General features: G+C 39.7%; 1 protein-coding gene across 4 annotated transcripts in view; it reads left to right on the top strand.

The window, feature by feature from the left end:
• Positions 1–20,972, top strand: part of nbeal1 (neurobeachin-like 1) — a 234,448-nt gene that overhangs the window by 166,011 nt on the left and 47,465 nt on the right. For all 4 annotated transcript variants that reach the window (XM_087988827.1, XM_087988828.1, XM_087988826.1 and 1 more), the window contains 11 exons: positions 4,324–4,457; positions 5,552–5,711; positions 7,630–7,732; positions 7,876–8,029; positions 9,803–9,961; positions 12,369–12,528; positions 13,650–13,738; positions 15,391–16,047; positions 16,607–16,782; positions 17,805–17,964; positions 19,773–19,901. In XM_087988827.1, coding sequence (XP_087844953.1) covers positions 4,324–4,457; positions 5,552–5,711; positions 7,630–7,732; positions 7,876–8,029; positions 9,803–9,961; positions 12,369–12,528; positions 13,650–13,738; positions 15,391–16,047; positions 16,607–16,782; positions 17,805–17,964; positions 19,773–19,901 — 2,081 coding nt within the window. The remainder of the gene's footprint in view (positions 1–4,323; positions 4,458–5,551; positions 5,712–7,629; positions 7,733–7,875; positions 8,030–9,802; positions 9,962–12,368; positions 12,529–13,649; positions 13,739–15,390; positions 16,048–16,606; positions 16,783–17,804; positions 17,965–19,772; positions 19,902–20,972) is intronic.

The following is a 20,972-nucleotide window of genomic DNA, read 5'->3' as shown; positions in this document are numbered from 1 at the left end:
GTGAATTTCTTTTTCCCATGGTTGGGGAGTTGGGGACTAGAGGGCATCAGTTTAAGATTAGAGGGGCAGAATAAAAGGGAACCTGAGGAGCAACTTTTTTACATAGAAAGTGGTGCGCTTATAGAAGGAGCTGCCAGCAGGAGTCATTAAGGTGGATACATTAACAACATTTAAAAGACATTTGGACCAATACCTGGATTGGAAAGGGTTAGAAGGATATGGGCCAAGTGTAGGGAAATGGGGTTAGTGTGGATGGGCATTCTGGTCAGCATGGACCACTGTATGACTCTGAGTTTTTTGCTTTGGAGAAGAGCATGTCCCACCCCTGTCCTGGGTTTCCCCTCCTTTGAGAGATGCATTGTTGTCTCCTCTTAACTTGTTACTCGTTTCATTCATTGGTGTCTACCAATACAGTATGGTCATGCATCTGCCTAGTGTTTTCAGTGCAGGCCCTCAGGAGGCTGCTGAGTTGTGAAACGGTGAGAAATTTATCAATGCAGAATGAATTCATCCAATGTGCAATTAACTTACAAGCTTAGTGCACCTTTGTGTAGAAGATTTTCAATCAAAAAGATGGATGCTTTGTAGTCCTTTTATTTGTTAAGCTTTTAAGCAATGATCAGAAATCATGTAGTTGATTAGTGAAAATGGTAAGTTTCACTAATGGTAAGTAAAAATTGTTAACACATCAAATGTTGTTCAGGTCTAACCATTGCATTGACATTTTAACATCTTTTATATAATTCTCATTCACACCCTTGAACCCAATCTATTTTCTATTAAAATGAGCAAGATCATCCACATATGTTCCCAGCTGAGTAAATTAAGTTGCTGTTATCCAGTATGTGGAGGAGGGGAGGCAGGTTTATCTTGTTAGTTCAGTGGGCTGTTCAGTTTCCAAACGTCACTTAAATCTGATTTTATCCAAAAGGTTTATTTATTTTCCCGATCGCAATCTAACTAGAGTGAAAAATAATTGTATCACGAAGATATGTTGATTGCATACAATGTCGGTATTCAGCTGTATTCCCAAAGATGATTCAATTTTTAAAGTCGCCTCACTTCTTTAACATCCGCCATCTACATGTACTTGCTGCATAGTCATCAGCACCTCCTACACAACTTCTATAAAGGCACAGCAAGAAAATAACAGCCTCAAGCTTGTCTTGTTCACAGCATTCTTTTGCTTTATATGAAGATATTAAACATGTGTTCTCATAAAGATTGATGCCGAATACCGTGAAAAATCTTCAGACTTTAAATATTTCTTCAAATATTACTTTTTATTTGCTACTAATTTATTCTGAGATTCCGTAGTTTTTGGAGAAATGCTTTTTTATGAGGATTTAAAAACAAACCTCCCTATTGGTTCTTCCTTTCAAAAATCAGGTCTTTTCCAGTTCACTTTAGCAACCTTCATGGGGTTGTTGGTTTGACTTTTTTTTTTCTTTGCTGGTCAATTTTTATTTAAAGTAAAGGCTGATGAGAGGTTTGTGGGGAATGAAGGCTTCTAATAAATAATTCAGTTCAGCCATGTGATGGCGCTAAAGTAACAGTGGATGCAGGACTAACTGTTGAAGGAGGCTGTGGCTTTTTTAAAAACTGATGGCAGTTCAGATTGGTCATACTGTATGAGTGTTAGTGGTTCCTGCCAACAGGGCTTTCCATTTAAAAATAACATGCCCTTGAGTTCTCACATTATGCATGAATCTGTGAATACAGTGGAATTTTTAAATAGAAATTGTTGCAATAAATCAGAAACTTAACTTTCTTCCTAGTCACTGGTCCAAATGTGCTTGTTCCTTCCTTTGATCTAGAGCAATCATGGCTGACTCTTTGATTTATTCTCTTGCCTGTAGTGACACATACTGCTGAAACATTCCCATACCAATACAACATTGCATTCCTAATTACAGCAGTGACTGAACCTCAACAGATACTTTTACTGGCTATAAAGCAGTTTAAAATACCTTTAGGTTTTTAAGAATCCCTACAGTGAGGAAGCAGACCATTCAGCCGATTGCACCTATACCGCCCCTCTGAAGAGCATTCCACCCAGATCTACCCCATCTCTCTAACACCGCATTTCCATTGGCTGATCCACCTATACATCCCTGGACACTATGGGCAATTTTACATGGCCAATCCACTTCACTTGCACAACTTTGAATTATGAGAGGAAAAACACATAGACATGTGGAAACTCTATACAGATAATCACCCAAGGCTGGAATTGAACCCGCCTTCCTGACACTGTGAGGCAACAGTGCTAACCACTGAGTCACCCTGCCTAGTTTTGACAGTTGCTACATAAATACAAGTCTTCCATTTATTTTAACGTTTCTTCTCCTTTTTCTATATTTTTTCAGAAAAGATTGTGAAGATTACAACATTGGTAGTGACCTTTATGGGGATTATTGCCAAAAAGACTTGCAAATAACTAACTCCCATATTTTACCTGACCCTGTCCTCAGTAAAGACTCTTAAAAAGCCAAGTAGAGCTTGCATTCTTAGAACACCTGATCATCTATCTCAGAATTGTCCGAAATATTTAACAGTTACTATCACATTTCAGGACTGATTGACTTTAATGCATACAGCAGTTTATGCCTGGCAAATTCAGAAATTTGTTTAAAAGGAAATTAAATAGTGCCTTGGAAAAAGGAGCTGAAAATGTGTTGCTGGAAAAGCGCAGCAGGTCAATCAGCATCCAGGGAGCAGGAGAATCGACGTTTCGGGCATAAGCCCTTCTTCAGGAATGAGGCCTCAGGATGATTGTGTTTTTCTGTTTAGTGCAGTCCCATTCACCTGCTGCATGCTATGCTGTTTAATGTCCTCCTTTTTCCAAGGCACTATTTAATTCCCTTTTAAACAAATTTCTGAATTCATCTTTTCTGGTAGGAATTTTCTCATTCTAATCACAAGCTACACACTAAAAATATATTCATCTTTTTGATAATATATTTGTTCGATTGTAACCTCCTTGTGTGGATGTCTTACTATTAATAGTGTCATTTATCTTGAAATTCATCCACCTTCTCAGATCAAATGCTGATTGTTTTAACAACTTTCTTCATAACTGTAATCCCACATTACTACTGACATCGTAATTAATATATACTGTGGTTGTTGCATTCCTATAGTGAATACTCCAAATTGAATACAGTACTGCCAATTGCAGACTAATTAAGTCTTGTACAAGTTCAATATTACTTCCTTGTCTTGATATTTTATACTTCTAGGTGGAAACCAAGAATCCTAATGGCTTTATCTGCATGTGCCATGTGTTATGACCAAGATAGGAGGAGTGCAATATCTTTCTCTAGACATACCATTTCCAGGACAACACACAGAATTTAGTTTGTTTTACCCATTCCTAATATGACCAATCCTATTAGACTTAAAATAAAAACACAGGTCAGCCATTCTTTAATAAGTTCAAAATTACTGTTCTATTGAAGTTGCAAAGCTGGTTTACGCATGTAGTTTGATATATAAATCTACCCTCTAAATTACCCAAAATGCACGGGCTGGGTAAAGTGGAAGAAAAGGATTTATTTGCACAAATTCACCTTTGTGGGGAAAGTACACTTTTGGCTAATAAGCCTTCAGATGTTCAAATGGCTGACATTCTGTCCTTTGTAGACAGGTGTCACCAAACGTAGGCAGGGTCTGGGGTTTTGCCAGTTGTATTTTGCTCAGGAAACACAGTACAGAGAGGTTTTCTAGTTGCTGTACAAGAGGACAATCAGGTTTCATACTGAATTCACCACAGATGTGCTAATGAAATAGAAGAACCGAGCTTCACAGCTAGTTCATTAGCAGGCACCTCCCAAAATTGAAAGCCTGAAACCACCTGGAAGCCTGTAAAGTATGAAACAGAGCGGTCCTAAAACCCAATTGTGAAAACAGTCATGTTTTCCCTGAAGTGAATTCGAGCAACCAAACTCAACAGTTACCTAGAACCATGTGAAAGCCAAGAAATTTGTTAAACAAGAAGTTCCAGTGTATCTTTCAAAAAACTTAAAAATAAAAAAATGCAGTTATCTCCACATGCCTTCTAGTTCAAGTGCATAAAAGTTATTAAATGTGAAACCATCATTACTCAAGCTCAGTTTAAAAAAAACTGAACATATTTAATTTGGGCCATTCAAACTCCAGGGACTTGCAAATATTTCAGGAATGAGAAATGGCAGAAGATTTTTCAGAAAGACATTGAAGGAATATAGGAAATTAATTTCCTCTATTAGTGAAATTGTTCATTTCTCATAAACTGTATGTGTTAACATATTGTGGCTGTGATTGTCTGTGTGTGATTTACAGAGGCCAGACTAGAGAAGAACCCTGTAGCTACTTTTCTCTTGACAATAAAGCACTTCATAAGAAGGCATCCAATCAATCAAGAGAACCTGCTTCACTCGCATGGAGTTGCCACTTTAGGTGCCTTGCTGCAGAAGGTAGGGAATCTCTATCCTGTACATCTTAAAGTAATTACTGAGAGAAAATTTGTGTAATGCTAATAGAAATCAATGTAACAGGTATTTAAACAGCTGTTAATGCATCTAAGAGGTATGTCATGAAATGAACAAATTTTAAAATTGAATTTATTAGGTAAAGTCTACAAGATAAAACAAATATTCTCCATTAGTAGTTGTGATTGTATTATAATTTTTGGACAACAAATAAAGAACTCTATGAAAGTAGTAGCCAGAGAAAGAGTGAATGAATGATAAGGGAAAGGAATTTGTAATGGGGACTAAAGATGGCAACTTTTGGTTACCCAGTAATTATGTAAATGACTTTTCTGCTTATCCATTTTAGGTAGGTAGACAGTTTAGAGATGTAAGAGAAGTCAAAAGAGGTGGGAAAGGGTTAGAATTGGGTATTTTACTTTACTCATACGTGGGATGTGAGCATTGCTGGCTGGGCCAGCTTTTATTGCTCATCACTAACGACCCAGGGGCTGTTAAGAGTCCACTAGTTTTCTGTGGGTCTGAAGTCACATAGGCCAAGCCAGGTAAGGATGGCTGATATGTTTCGAAAGTGAACCAGATATTTGTTTGTTTGTTTAAAACAATCAGCAGTGGTTAAATGGTCTTCATTAGCCAGATTTCTTTTCAAAATTTAAATTTCAACATCTACCATGATAAGATGTGAAGCCATGTCCCCAGAGTATTAGCCCTGGGTTTTGAGTGACTAGTGAAATTACCACTAGGCTGCCTCACGCTACACCATATGTGCAAAATTCAGTAAGAGAAAAATACCAGCTTGTGCTCAAGCCTGCTTGTTGTTGTAAGGAGCAAGCTTTCAAGCCAAGTTAGCCTTCGCAGTGTGTACTTTGTTATCTGGTATAACAGAGCTGAAAATGTGTTGCTGGAAAAGCGCAGCAGGTCAGGCAGCATCCAAGGAACAGGAGAATCGACGTTTCGGGCATAAGCCCTTCTTCAGGAATCTGGTATAACACACTGACTTGTAATGGTTTCTGTTTACACTTGGGTATCTGTTTGAAGGAGGTCAAACTGTAATGTATTTTAAACGTCTTGTGTGACAGATGCCAAATAGTTTAGCGGATGTGAACATGCTGGTGGCTGTGCAGTTACTGATTGAACAAGCAAACGTAGAGAAGAATACACAGCTCCTGCATCAGATGTATCAACATCTGCTGTTTGACTTTCGAATCTGGAGCCGTGGGGATTTCCCATTCCGAATTGGCAAGTGCATTTTCTCAGCCACTGTAACGGATGTAACTCAATTGAGATGCAATGTAGAGAAATAGATTAATACACACACACACACACGCACCTTTGTCCTGGAGATATGCTCTGATGTAGGAAATACAGCAGCTATTTCCTGCCTCCCAAGTTCTCACAATGACGTTATGTCCAGATAATCTTTTTTTCATGGTTTTAGTTGTGTGGTAAAGACTAATCGGGGAGAACTTGCTTACTTTTCTTAAAAACTCTCCAGTGGAATCTTCCATGGCCCACCAAGAAATTAGGTGGAGCCTAGTTTCATCCAGAAGGTGTTACCTTTTACAATGGAGCAAATCTCCATCCCCCAGTGACTCCTGGTGTGTACCAGAATGTTTGCTGGGAATTTGTGCTCAAGTCCCTGGAGTGGAACTTACACTAAAGCTATCACTGACAATTCTCCCACTCCTTGCTTGATGCAGGAAAGTGTTCTGTTACCTTGCAGATGGAAACTAACAATTTTCAACTGTTTAATCAAAATAAATATGCATGAATATATGGGTATAATTTTAATACTGGATTTACATTTGCACAGAATATACAATGAAATTTTGGATATCATTGGCTGCCAAACATTATTTTAATTAGGGTGGAGTTGGATTATAGACTGATTTCGTTTGCAATCCTTTAAGCATTGCCCAAATATCCAAAAGGAAATTATTCTAAGCTGTCCCTGCAGTATTAAATTATCTGTAGTTTGACTCATAGAATGGTATAGAAAATGGTAAGTGCACATTGGACATTTTTCTCATAAGACAAAGTTTAAAGTTGGGGTAGTTTTATTAGGAATAACTTTATTCTTAGCTTGTCACATAATACTTAATAAAATTGCATAAAAAGAGGCCAGTTGACCAATTATACTTTATTTTATGATTCTCTGAAAGAGCTATCCAACTATCCCTGTTTTCTTCGCTGAGCTCTGCACCTTTTTAAAAAATATTTATTCAGCTTGCTTTTAAAAGTTAGCATTGAATCTGCTTCCACTATCTTTTCTTGCAGTGCATTCTTAGACATTTATGGTTTAGATTAGATTAGATTCCCTACAGTGTGGAAACAGACCCTTCAGCCCAACAAGTTCACACCGACCCTCTGAAGAGTAACCCACCCAGACCAATTCCCCTACCCTATATTTACCCTTGACTTGGCAATTTAGTATGGCCAATTCATCTGACATGCACATCTTTTTGGATCGTGGGAGGAAACCCACGCAGACACGGGGAGAATGTGCAAACTCCACACAGACAGTCACCCGAGGTGTGAATCGAACTCCGGTCCCTGGCACTGTGAGGCTGCAGTGCTAACCACTGAGCCACCATGCTGCCCCAAACAGTGTAGAGTAATTCTCTCATCTCCCTCTGAACATTTTGCCATTAATATTTGATTCTCACTTTGGTCCCCCAGAGTGGCATCAGATTTAATTCCACCGTGTTGATGCCCCTCATTGTATGGACACAAAAATAATCACCACCATGTTTGTTTAAAACTGAGAAGTAACATTGTACCTACCTTAACAATTGATCCATATGTTACCCCCTTACTTTAAAATTTTTGCTCAGTTTATAAAAATTGGAAGTGTAAAAGCTTGTTTTTATATGTTGTGAAAGTAATATGAAGGTGCATCCCTTTTGCCAAACTTTGCAGCAGTCATCCTACTATGGCGTTGTAATGCTTGCTTTAACACCTAAATTCTGTAAAGCCTGTTTTTGTGCTGTATAAATAAATGATTATGAGAGGAGTTAAGCAAATATGGATTTTGGGGGGCTTTCTAAGTTGCTCATTTTGACCTTTGTGGCAAATCCTAAACCTAATCTTTTTGACTCTCTTGCAACTGTCTTTTATTGAGGTCTATCATAAAACGGTAACCAGTTTTCTATTTCAGGCCATATTCAGTACTTATCCACAATCATCAAAGACAATCGGAAGCTATTTAGGAAGAAATATGGGGTGCAATTTTTGCTTGATGTGATCCGGATGTGTTACAGGTAGAGTGTTCTGCTCTCTTCTCTGCTACCTTTTTTATTTGAAGAATGAATATGGTTTATAGACACTAAGCAACATCTCAATACCCTCAATCCAATGTGGAAATACCTGACTGCTTCCCATTCTTTGGCACTTCTCTGAACAGCTCAGATAAAGACAGTGACTTGTCCGCAGATGACGTGAAGACTATCCGTGCTTCTCTGTACGGGCTAATTAAGTACTTCATCAGCAAAGGGGTGATACAGGAAGAGGTCCAGAGCGTCATGGGATACATTGCTGCTATCAGTGATGAACAGCAGGTAAAAGAGGGATTTTGTTTTGTTCCACAAGACCTTTACCTCACAGTCATTTGGTGATACTGAGCTTAGGTATTGGTGATAAAAGACACATTTTGTCAAAGCTCTTTGTCTTGCAAAAATGTCCTGACAAGTACAAGATGAAAAACGTCAACCAAGCTCACCTTTTCCCTCATTGTGGCCATACCACTAATTGAAATAGCTGGCTGCATGGGAACGCCAGCATCTGTAAGTTCTTCTCCAAACCACTCACCGTCCTGACTTTGAACTTTACTTCAGTATTGCTGGGTCAAAAGCTTGAAAGTTCTTTCCTAATATTGTTGTGAGTGTACCAATGTCACATGGACTGCAGCAGTTTAAGAGGGCAGGTTGTTGTCACCACCTCAAGGGCATCTAGGGATGAGCAATAATGCTGGTCACCAACTGATGCCCACATCCTGCAAGTGAATTTTTTTTTAAAAAGCTAATAATCCTACACCCTTTGTCCCATACCCAAAGAGCTGCACCTTTCACTCATTTAAGAGTTTATTCAATTCCATTTTGAAAGTTAATATTGCATCTGCTCTTTCAGGCAGCTTATTCAAATGCTACACAATAACTATTTGTTTTGTATTCTTTCATGTGACATGGGCAAATCTGCCAAGACTATATTTATTACCCAATCCTAACTGCCCTTGGAAAACATGATGTTGACCTGCTTCCTTGAACTGCTGCAGTCCATGTGGTGTAAGTGTATCCATAGTGATGAAAGCTTGGGAATTCCAGGTTTTTGATCTATCAACAACAGCCATGAACCTGAGGGGACTCGGATGACATGGAGTGAATAGTTTAGTCATCCATATGCTCTAATCTGTTTGAATGTTTATCTTCTGCCGCAAAGCCAGGGAGCAGTATTGAATCTAGGTAATGGGTCTTACCTGCTGGCTGGAAAGCTGGTGAGAGATTTGTGTTTTGGGGAATGCCTACTGAATGAAGTGCCAGCCAGGCATTTATCTGGGTGCCCAAGCAACATCCAGGATTCCTGAGTGATCTAGGCCACTCGTGAGTGATGGCACATGTGGCAAGTGGAGTCGGTAGCAAGAGAAATGGGATGATTTCTAACATTCCCCCACTACTCCGACACACGTCCACAATGATTGGTTCCTCTACCAGGCATTGAGTGCCCTTGAACAAGTGATGCCATTTCTTGGAAACCTGCAAGTAATTCTGACAGAGTTTGCATTGTGCGAAGCTTTGGCCTTGAGGGAATGCTCCACTGTTGGTGGCACCCCATTTTGGATGGGGTTAGCCAAGGTGCTTTCTGTCCCAATGAGGACAAAAATGAAGTTATTCTGATAACGAGCAGGAAAACAATGATCCAATATGGATGAGCTGTTAGCATTTTTTTTGCTTGTGCAGTCTTGTTGTGTGGGAATTGACTGCTATCTTTCCTACATTACAAGTTATTTCATAAGTACTTTATTGGCTGTAAAGCCCTTTGGAACAAGCATCGTGAGGTTGTGAAATTTGTGACATAAATGCAGTCTTCTTTGACGGGAAGTAAAGTATTTTGTATAAAATGATAAAATATGGCATTTGTATACATGTTAATATTAAAGTCTAGATTCCCAGTGGAAATGTTATTCGCTGACCAGATTTGGTCATGAAAAGCAGTAGAAACCTAAAAATGTTGAAATCATTTGTATGTCTTCCTACAATAATATAAGCACTGAATGTTGTTGCAGGCAGAATTTGGATCTGATTGCTGATTTTTATTTTGGATGTGTGTATTTGTAGCTCTCTGGAATCCTGGAGATTCTGCTGAATCTCCTTCAGACTAGTTCAGCTCGGGACCAGCTCTACCTGCTGCTGTTTGAACCAGGGCATGCTGACATTCTGTATGCACTGCTGCTGACGAGCAAGTATTCTGACACATTGCGTGAGCTCGTTTTCAAGGTACTCTGCACCCTTAATAAGCTAATATATTTGACAATGCACCTCATGCAAAAGAAGTTTTGTTGACCTTAATTTTTGATAAACCATTGGAAAACACTTGCGTTTCAGTGACTGCATTTTTAAAGTGAAACATCTCACACAAGTTTTGCAAGAAGAATTATACTGACTGAGATTCGGTGACTAGGTTTGGTAATTGAGGTCTCAATGATCAACAACACTTCGTTCCCATTCAGTTGGGAAGATCTCAGTCTTGAACACTTGGCTGACTTGATAAAGCCAGTTAAAAATCGCACAACAAAAGATTATAGTCCAACAGGTTTATTTGGAAGCACTAGCTTTCAAAGTGTTGCTTCTTCATCAGGACAACCGCCTGATGAAGAAGTAGCACTTTGAAAGCTCGTGCTTCCAACTAAACCTGTTGGACTATAACAGGGTTTTGTCATTTTTGACTTAGTCCACCCCAGTCCAACATCGGCACCTCTAAATCATTGATAACCACTCTCAGTTGCTTCCAATCTTAGAGGTAAAAGAAGCAGGAGTAGGATATATGTTTCCGGTCTCAGGAGCTGTGTGACCTAGAAGAGTAGCTGAAAGCCAATTAGTTGAAGCCAAGCAAGTTACTTAAAATTAAACCTGATGGAATTGAAAGCAAATTATTTACTTGGTTAGGACTTTGCATAGCTAGCAGACAACAGAGCTGAGGTAATGGATATGTAACTGATTTGGAAAGAAGTGAAAAGTGGTATCCCACTGGAATTGCAACTAATCTGTATCTCAACTGATTGCAAATGTGGATAACAAAGTGAAGAAGAAAATCAGGCGAAAGTGAGGACTGCAGGTGCTGGAGATTAGAGTCGAGAGCGTGGTGCTGGAAAAGCATAGCAGGTTAGGCAGCATCCGAGTAGCAGGAGAATTGACATTTCAGGCAAAAGCCCTTCATCAGGAATTCCTGCACCACACGCTCGATGAGAAGGAAATCAGTAAAGTGTCGTAGTCAATATGAAAAGAATTTTAAATGCTAATGGTATAGAGCACTAAATTATAAAGGAGCGAAGGTTTTCCGTAGCTGTGCTGTGCCTGAATTAGCCCACGTCTGAAGTACTGAGTACAGATGTAGCTGTCACACCAAAGCTAAAGATGTAACGGCCTTGGGAGGAGGAATTCAGCACAGTGTTATCAGGGTTCACAGGTTAAATTCTAAGCCGAAAGCACATAGAGAAAGACTTGTACTCCTGAAATCTGGAAGGTAATTGGGTAATTGATATTTATTATTTTTAATAGGCAGAACAGTTTCAGAGAAACTTGTTTCACTGCTTTAATGGGCAGCAGGCTGAAGGGGAATCGAGAACAAGGGATATGATCTTAAAATCAGAGTCAGGGCATTCAGGAGCAAAGTTAGAAGACAATTCAAACAAACTCGGTTAACAATATTAGTTTTGAGATTAATAGAGTTTGCAAATCTATGGTAGAAGAGGATAATGAACCCAAGGTGGATAGACATAATTGCGATACAGATCAGCTGTGATTTCACTAACAGGAGCATTACAGCAAGAAATCTGTGATCTAAATACAAGATCTCCAATGCTTTATTTGCCTCAGGAGTCATAGCAATCTGATTTTTGAGGTAACTATCTGCCCTCTGTTGTCACATTCCATGGCACACTAAACAGCAAGACATCTGATTTTAGTGGTGAAAGCAGTTTTAACAAGAAAAGAAATTGTGTTTATTTCTTTAAATCATGTTATCCATTAGTGTACTGTAATTGATGTTAAGAACTTAGGAGTCTATCCTCCCGTCAAGACGGTTGAGCCATTCTGTTTGGTCATGGCCGATTTGTACATTAACCCCGTTTTATCTGCATTAGTTCTGTAACCGTGAGTACTCTTAACTTAAAAAAAGTCTGCCCATGACAGTTTCAAATTGATCCTGACCCTCAGCAGCTTTTTGTGGGAGAGATTTCCACCGTGTTTTGTGTGAAAAAGTGCCTCCTGGCGTCAGCTTGATCAACCGAGCACTAATTTTAAGATTATACCCTGTTGTTCAAGAACCAGAAAAACTAGGTTCCTTCTCTTTCCCCTATCGGAACCTCCCTGTCTTTGCCCCACAGCCGTTCTGTTTCTGTTAGTAGCCATTTACACCAGACAGTGCTGGAAGAATTACACGCTTAGCGCCTTGAGGATTGAATCAAATTATGTCCTTCCTTCTGCATTTAAACAGCCTGCTAACGCCTACTGTCTGGACACCCACACAAAGTCTGCCACACTCATGGTATGGTCATCATTGACTGCCCAGGCCTGTGGAAATATATCCAATTTCTGTCTTCATATTATAAAGTTTCAAACAAACAGTTTGCACTTTTCAGACCTAAATATAGTATTAACATGTCTAAATTCTGCTCCTTGATAGATATTTGAGAGGATGTTAAAGTGCGATAAGGTTTATGAACGGAACAAGCAGCGCATCAAGCTGAGGGATGTGGGTTATTCAGGACTCATCATGCTGCTGAATGATTCCCTGATTACTGTGTCCCTGGTCAAAAACCTCTTGCATCAAATCCTACAAGCAGGTAAATTGAGAGTTTGTTGCAACAGTGAAGACTTGAACTATATTAATGAGATAATTGACTGCCAATGTGTTTTGTCTCATTGATTGAGGGCCTATGCCTTGTTGGTAATTTTTTAAAAAATTATCCTGTTCATAGATGTTATTGCATACCACTGATTGTGTGCCTCCTAGCTCAGAGATAGGGACATTACCGTTGCATCACAAGACTCCCTTTGGGGCACAAGAAACTTAACGTTGTGACTTCCTGGAGGTACGTTTGGATTGAGGTGCTGGACTCAAACAATTCATCGTTGACTGATTCAAATATCCAATATAGAATTGCTGCTTGAGGCAACGTGACACAATAATGCAAACATGTTAGTTATCCATAAAGTGGGAAAAGTAGCTAAATTATGATTTTCTTTTTCTCAAAACATGTTTTGAAGGGCATTGTGTTCACTTGTAAAGAGATTATGGTGAAATACACTGCTCTCTAGTCCTGCCGGTGGTGTATGCAGGAGAGGTGCATAGATTATAGATTGCAACAGAAAGTAGATATGTTAACAGTTTTCCCACATGGTTGGCATCATTCTTCAACCAGTTGAGAGCACATATCCGCAACCTCCCTGTCACTGCTGTACTTGAGCTAACTACTGAGAACATATATAAGGAATGTCCTGTTCGTGGATATTGAATCTGTGTTCTTCTACAGTGTTCATGGTCGAGAGCATTTGTATGAACTTGATCAGACTTGCAGACCATTTTTTCTTCATTTTTGGTTGCTTGCCAGTCCTGACTAGGAAGATGGACATTATGAAGCAGCTGTTACAAGGGGAGTGAGATAAAGTCCAATCATCCATGTGGTATTTTTACATTTGTTACCTTGCTTCTGACAAGGCTGTCTACTTCTGAAATCGAATTGTGAATTCACTTATCTGTGAATTTCCTCATTTGGCAGAGGCGGATTCAAATAATAAAGAGGGAATTGGCATATTATCTGAAAAGGAAGACTGTTTAAGGCTATAGGGAGAAGAGAGGAGAATGGCTCCAGGTGATGGGATGAATGATCTCCTTCTGTACTGTGACAGTTCTTAATTCTGTGGTTATGCAGAATTAAATGCAATGAATAACTTTTTTTTTCAGACTCTGTGGTGAATTATAAAGATGTAATGGCTGTGGTTCACCTAGTGCATAAAGCAGGAGTCAACGTGAGGCTTGCTGTTTGCCGAAAGGTCAGTCTTCTCCTCCTTTTAATGATTCACACTTTCTTTGAGGTTCATGCAAGAAAATTCTGGAATCATAGAAAATCAAAGAAAGTGACAAGAATATGTTCATTTTTTTATCAGTCAACCTTTTAATGCTGAAACCAAATCTATGACTATTATATTCCTTGTTCCTGAATTATGTATACTCTAAGTTTGTGGCTTACATGATATCACCAACTGTGTGCTATGACAATTGAGTTGATGTTTTTTGGCTAGGTAATGAGAAGCCAGGTAAATGACTTGATCAGTGTATGTTTGTTGGAGGATCCAGAGTAAACCAGATGTAAAAAGCAAAATGAATTAGAATTGGGATCATGCAGACTCCTTAGTGGAGCTGAAGAAAGAAAATTGTATAGACTTGCATCTTTGTTCAATGACTATGAAGGAAAGAGAGAGAGAGATGAAAAATATATGCCTCCTAATCTTTTATATGCAAAGGCCTAAGAGAAAATGTGGGCAATCTTCCCATAAATATGGAAAGGGAGAACGTCATGTCCATGATCAAATCCTTTGTGAACCTTGGACTGAAATGCTATTTCTGTTGCTGCTTTTGGAGCATCATTTCCAGTGATGGTTGCTGTGACCTCAGGAAAAGAATGGCGAGAGAGGAAAGATAAACATTTTTGTTCAGTTGCTGCATGAAGCTTGGGCAGTGTGTGAACATTGTGGGTACCGTGTGTGAATTTATTTAAATGAAAGCAAGTGCAGTGTCTGATGAAAAAGATGAATGTTATACTGTCCAGTTCTCGCTTTAAAGAGGATCCTTTGATGGCTAACCAGATATTGCAGAGATTGTTGACTGTAAAATTACTAGTTAATCCTGCAGAACAAACTACAAAGTCCTGTTCTGAGCACATTGCACACTGGGGCAATGGGATACTTCTTAGCCCTACTTCAGCTGTACCTTATTTAAGGGTGGGGTGCCATTTAAAACAGAGATGAGGAATGATTTTTTTCCACTGAGTGTTGAGAATCTTTGGAATTCCCTTCCTCAAAGGAGAACCAATATGGAATCTTAAGTATTTTTAAGGCAGAGGCTGATAGATTCCCAGTGACCGAGGGGATGAAAGATTCTTGGGTATATGCCGAAATTTAGAGTTGAGGTCAAAATCAGATCAGCCGTGATCTTACTGATTGGAAGAGCAGGCTCAAAGGGCTGAGTGGCCATCTCTTTCTTCTTGTTTGCATATGAGTCATGTGACCACCTCTCAGCCAACAAGAGTAAATAGGTTCTCACCTTTATTGTAAGGCTGATAAAGTTAATGGATAGTAAGGAACAAACATTTTTAACCTGATCCTGAGACCAAGGCTATGCTGTTGATTATCGTGCAACCTTGGATGTTGGAGTTGTGCCCTGAGCAGATGGTGAGATTCGCCAGTCCATTGTCACTCTTGGATCTGACAGGTTAAGTATCAGCTACAACTGAGTGTTAAGATCACAAAAGATCTTGTACTGCTGTTTCTGTTTTGGTACAAATTGATTACTTTGCCATACAGACATTGATTAGTGAGCAATACGAAAAATAACAGCAATTTTAAAAGACCAGTAGAAAGCAAAAATATCAGGTATTTTGTTGGTGACATTTAAGCGTTCTTCCTTTCTCCTTGAATTGTTTTAGCTTTATCAGCACTTGCAGTCCCAACAGGATGCAGCCCAGCAGATAGCAAAGCAGACCAGTTGGCAAGAAACATTTGTGCGGTTATTTCTGAAGGAAAATGCTGAGAGCAAGGAGAGTGCTGGCGTGGACAGTTTGAACAACAACAGTTTGGATTTTGGTAAACAAGCTGATTCCCAGCTTGAGCTGAGACCCAGCATAGAACAGTTAAGAAGCACTAACGAAGAATCAAATATTCAGGACGACAAGCTGTCAGATGGTGATACAGTCGACAATGTGCCCTTCAACAAGTTCTATGATAACAGAAATTTTGATGGGTTGGTTGAAAGATTCACTGACTCAAGCCACTCCTCTGAGATGTTTTCAGGTGACAGAGCCTCAAATGAAAGTGTCCTCACAGAAAATTTGGTGGAAAATCAGGCTCAGTTGGAGGACTGGACTCCAAAGGGGAGAAGCCTAACACTGGACTTGTCGAGCATGGCCTCTTATGAAATGGGTGACATTGAAAGTCAGACACCAGGTAGCGTAGCCAGCACCCCATCTCCACTTGAGATGCCCAAACACTTTCCTGGTGCACAGTTTGATAAGGAACCTAGCAGCACAGATGATTCAAGTTATATGGATGATACATCAATCTATGAAGTCTCTGGAAGTGGAGAGGTAATTTGTTAAATGATTTTTGTGCCATTTTTGTTTTGTTTTAAAGCAGGTATAATTGATGCTTATATTGAGGGATTGGCGGGGGTGGGGGTGGGGGGAAGAATCAAACTTGCTAAATAACTCGTGGTAGTTGTATTACAGGTTGTTGGTCTCTGATTAAGAAACTCAACATTTGTTTCAATTGATCTTCAATTGAAGTGCTTCTCCCAGTGGGAAGATGAACCAGATAAGGAATGTCATCACTGCTGAACCACCAAATATTAATTCTAAGGGGCATCTGACCCAATGGCAGCAGCTCACAAGTGTGCCCTGTAATCCCATTTAATAATATCAAGAAAATTTGTGTAATTGGTGTTTTCATTCCCATTAGCTTCTGCTTGTAAAATTGTTAAGTCAAACATAGTAGAGCTCCTGTTCATATTGCTATATTCTCGCACTATAGCAGCAATCCATAATCAATATGGTAAAGACTTGTTGTGTGGCCTCAAACATTATATCACTTGAATCTAACTTTAGTGAACTGCATTTGCTTATGGAACTGGCTTTCTTTCCCTTTCAGAAGAGTGAGGAAGAGCTAAGTCGAATTCTGATGGACATCCTCCTCTGTATTATGTGGCGTGGCCTGGATGGGTCAGATGATGCTGCTTGGATCGAACGAGGCCAAGTCTTTTCAGCACTGACAAAGCTAGGGACAGCAAATGAACTGCTTTCTCCATCAGATGAAATCAAATTGAAGTACGGTTTGCATGCATTGAGGGTGGCTTGGGGTGTGGGTAACCTTCACATTGGAGGATCTCTGATTTGTCATAACTAAGAGACTGAAGCTATGTTAGACCTCATGGTGTAGTACACCAAAAATCAAGTCCCAAACTTCCTGGAGTCATCACAGATTTTAAAGAAAATATCAGAATTTACCAATTTACCTTATGCCTAGACCTTTGTTGACAGAAAGCACAAGCCAGGTTTCCATAGTTAACAAGAATCACTTCATTTCAGGTAAATATGCTCTAGCTATGTGTATTTATGAACCATCAACATACAGTATATATGCATTAATACATATGCAGGCAGGGTATTATAGGTAGATGGAAGGGTTAGGAAGGCAGTTCAATGTTTCCCATTCACGGACCTGCTGAGATGATTCTTGTGCTGATAGGAATTCTGCTTCTTGTTCTTTTTTCCTTGGATGCTTCCACTGGTTTGCAAGAGGTACTTGGTGACTGGTTCACAATTAGAAATTGTGCATGCTGCAGGTTCAAGCAGCAGTAGAAAAGATCTTTTAAAAAAAGTTTCTGACTTAGCAATTAAAAGTCACCGCTTACAGCAACTTAAGGGAAAATAAACTGGTTCTCTTCAGGCTTAGTCACTTTTAATGCAAAGAGCAGAGAAAGCTCCTGAGCTGGTGAAAATCTGAAGGCTTTCCTCAGCCTTCACCCAACTTGTTTAGCTACCTGCGAATCAATCAGTCCAGTTGGCTACTTGTTGGTGGCTGAATATCTGTTTGTACGCAGCTCTGGTTCTAGCTGGTCTGCAAACCATCTACTGTTTGAACTAGCAGCAGCTGTGTAAACAGCATTTACAATGAGTATCTGGTTACTTGTTTTCAAGAGTTGCAGTAATCCTTCAGAAATTCTTGATTTTTAAAAGTTATTTTCCCATTTCAGTCCACAATCAAAAATGCAAAACAATAAAACGGCATGGTCTTTACAGCTAGGGTAAAGTCAAGACTATCCCGTAACGAAACTGGTCTTTTTCAGACTTCTTGAGAAGATATTGGAATGGGCTGTGACTGACAACAAAGAGGCAACAGCAGCTGCCCTTCCGGTTCACACTGAGAATGCAGTGCGATTGCTTTATATTGTTCAGGACTTCCTCCAGGCTGAGGGGTTGGTGAATCCTGCGTTGTGGACTGATAAGGTACTTAATTATACCTGCTGTAGTGTTTACCCCTTTCCTAACACAACACTTGAGCCATCTGCCTTTCTTTTTGATTTCTGTATATTGAGGCAGAATTGCCCATCTAGTTAAAGATGTTGCAGCCCACTGCCAAGCACCTCTTCGTGTTGTTCTGCAATTGATTGTGAGCAACAGGAGTTGCCTGATTCATTTTCTTTCTCCCTTGATGAAATTGCACAGTTGACATTATGATCATGCTTGCAGCTCTGTGCCATGTCACTACGTACACCTGCACATGGTGAGACAGCATAGTTTTGTCACAGCTGTCAATAGAACTGAAAGATGTCAAAGGCTGACTACTGACTGTCACGCATAAACAGGATAGCAAGGTCCAGGCAGGAAGTTTGATCTTCCAGCATGCTATCTTAATATATCAAGGAGGAAAAACATGTGGGCTTAATATTTGGAGCTGGGGCATGTAAGCAAGATCTGATGGGACAGTCATTGTGGTAACTGTTTCAATTAAAGGTGAAGCTTGAACGAGAGATGGTAATTCAGGCTAGAAATTAAAGAGTGAAATGTTTACTGACATGACACATAGTTTCTATTATTAAGGCCTGGAATTTGTCAGAGTGTTTTCAAAGTGCACCTCCAGTTCATTAGATCTGTATCAGCGTGGAAGAACTTTGAGGTTTAAAAATAGTGTCCATCAGAAAAGCAGAATGCAGTCATAACCATGGGGTGCTGCATATATTTGTGATTTTAACACCAGGATGTCGATAGAGGTGGAGGCTGGAGATAATAAGACAAGAAATGCTGACTGATTGTCAGGCAAGAAAAATGTTTTTATCTAATCTCATTGACAGATACCATGTTAAATAGCGTGGAGAAGATCAGTAGGTAATGTTTCAGTGATTATCTTGTAAAATATAACAACATATTTGAGATTGTGTGTGAACAGAAGGAGGTTGATGATGAAGGAATAGAACCATCAGCAAAGCAACAGTTTTCTGAGTTGAGATGATGTACAGTTGGAGAGTTGTGGTACTTGGCAGAACCTTGATCGAAAAAGAGTCCCAATATTGGGCAGCACAGAATTGCAAAGAAACTTGATTTCCTACTAATAAAATGTTGTAAGGTGCTTTATGGTGACTATCTTGGAACAGCACAGCGTATTGCTATTCTAAGGACTAAATGGACCCCGATTATCCAGAAAGTTGAGTATAATATTCGTTTTGGTCTACTTTCAGCTGAACTAAATTTAATTAGCTTTTCTTCTTCATGAATATTGTGGACTCCCTGCTATAGGAAGAATGCTGTGAAACTTGAAAGAATTCGGAAAAGATTTACCAGGATGTTGCCCAGGGTTGGAGGATTTGAGCTATAGGGAGAGGCTGAATAGGCTGGGGTTGTTTTCCGTGGAGCTTTGGACACTGAGGGATGAATTTTATAGAGGTTTATAAAATCATGAGGGCATAGACAGGATAAATAGACACTGTCTTTTCCCTGGGATGAGTGAGTCCAGAACTAGAGGGCATCGGTTGAGGGTGAGAGGGAAAAGATATAAAAGGGACCTAAGGGGCAACCTTTTCACACAAAGGGTGGTGTGGGTATGTAAAGAGCAGTCAGTGGAAGTGGTGGAGGCTAGTACAAGCATCTGGATGGGTATATAAGTAGGAAGGGATTAGAAGGATATAGGCCAGGTGCTAGCAAATGGGACTAGATCAGTTTAGGATATCTGGTCGACATGGATGAGTTGGTCCAAAGGGTCTTTTTTCTTGCTGTACAACTCTGTGACTCTAAGAGTGATTTCCATTGTTGTTGTGCAGGTATTGGAGGAAATGGTCACCTTAATGGACAGCCTAATGGTCTGGTACTCATCTGGATCAGAATGGATGCAACTCTCACAACTCGGAGTGCGTCTTCTCCTTGGATTTATTGCACAGGATAACATTCAGGTAGGAAGCAGCAACGACTTATGTCCATCCAAGATATTTAGTTCAATTGGTAAGTGGTCAGTCAGTTGGTTGTGTTTTCACTTCGAATTCAGAAGTTTGAGAGTTTAAGGCCTGCTCCACAACCTTGAATGTGAAATCAAGATTGATGCTCCAATGCAGTACTGAAAGTGTGCTGCACTATTGGAGGAGCTAACTTTCAGAACAGACTTCATATCAAGGTCTCATCTACCATCTCAGAGATGTGTCAAACAATTTCCCATTTTACTGTTTCAAAGAGCAGCAAAGGATTTCTCTCCATTTCCCTGGATAATAATTGTCCCTTCATCAAGTCTCTTTAAAAAAAGTTGATTATTTGGGTCTTTTGCGTATTGAAATTTTTGGAATCTTGCTAACAAATGGGCTGCATCATTTCCTGCAATACAGGAAATGATGGGCTGCACGGTGGCTCAGTGGTTAGCACTGCTGCCTCACAGCACCAGGGAACCAGGTTCGATTCCAGCCTCAGGCGACTGTCTGTCTGGAGTTTGCACATTCTCTCTGTGTCTGCGTGGGTTCTCCGGTTTCCTCCCACTATCCAAAAATGTGCAGGTCAAGGTGGATTGGCCATGCTAAATTGTCCATAGTGTTTAGGGATGTGTAGGTTAAGTGCATTAGTCAGGGGTAAATATAGAATAAGGGAGATGGGGAATAGATCTGGTGAAGTGACTCTTCGGAGGGTAGGTGTGGACTTGTTGGCCCAACTGGCCTGTTTCCACTCTGTAGGGATTCTGTGAAAAGGAAACAACAATGACTACACTTCAAGACTACACTTCATAAAGACTCAATTGCATGTGAAGTGCTTGACATCATGAAAGGTGTACCACAAATGCAATTTCTTTTCCAAAATAGTGAATAGTTGTCATATTGTCACTATCTGTAGAAATCACAGCATTGAGAGCAAATACTTTAATCCATCTTTGAACTGTCTGAAAATATAAATTCATCATAACTTACCAATTGGTTTTTAAAAATTATTTTTCCTTGTTTAAATATGCTGCTTGTTATTAACATTATCATGCTTCTTTTGTTTCA

This window comes from Chiloscyllium plagiosum, unplaced genomic scaffold (assembly GCF_037043375.1).
Source record: "Chiloscyllium plagiosum isolate Xiang-an unplaced genomic scaffold, Cpla_swu_hap1 HiC_scaffold_7, whole genome shotgun sequence".
Lineage (NCBI taxonomy): Eukaryota > Metazoa > Chordata > Chondrichthyes > Orectolobiformes > Hemiscylliidae > Chiloscyllium > Chiloscyllium plagiosum.
This window is presented reverse-complemented; position numbering and strand designations above follow the sequence as displayed.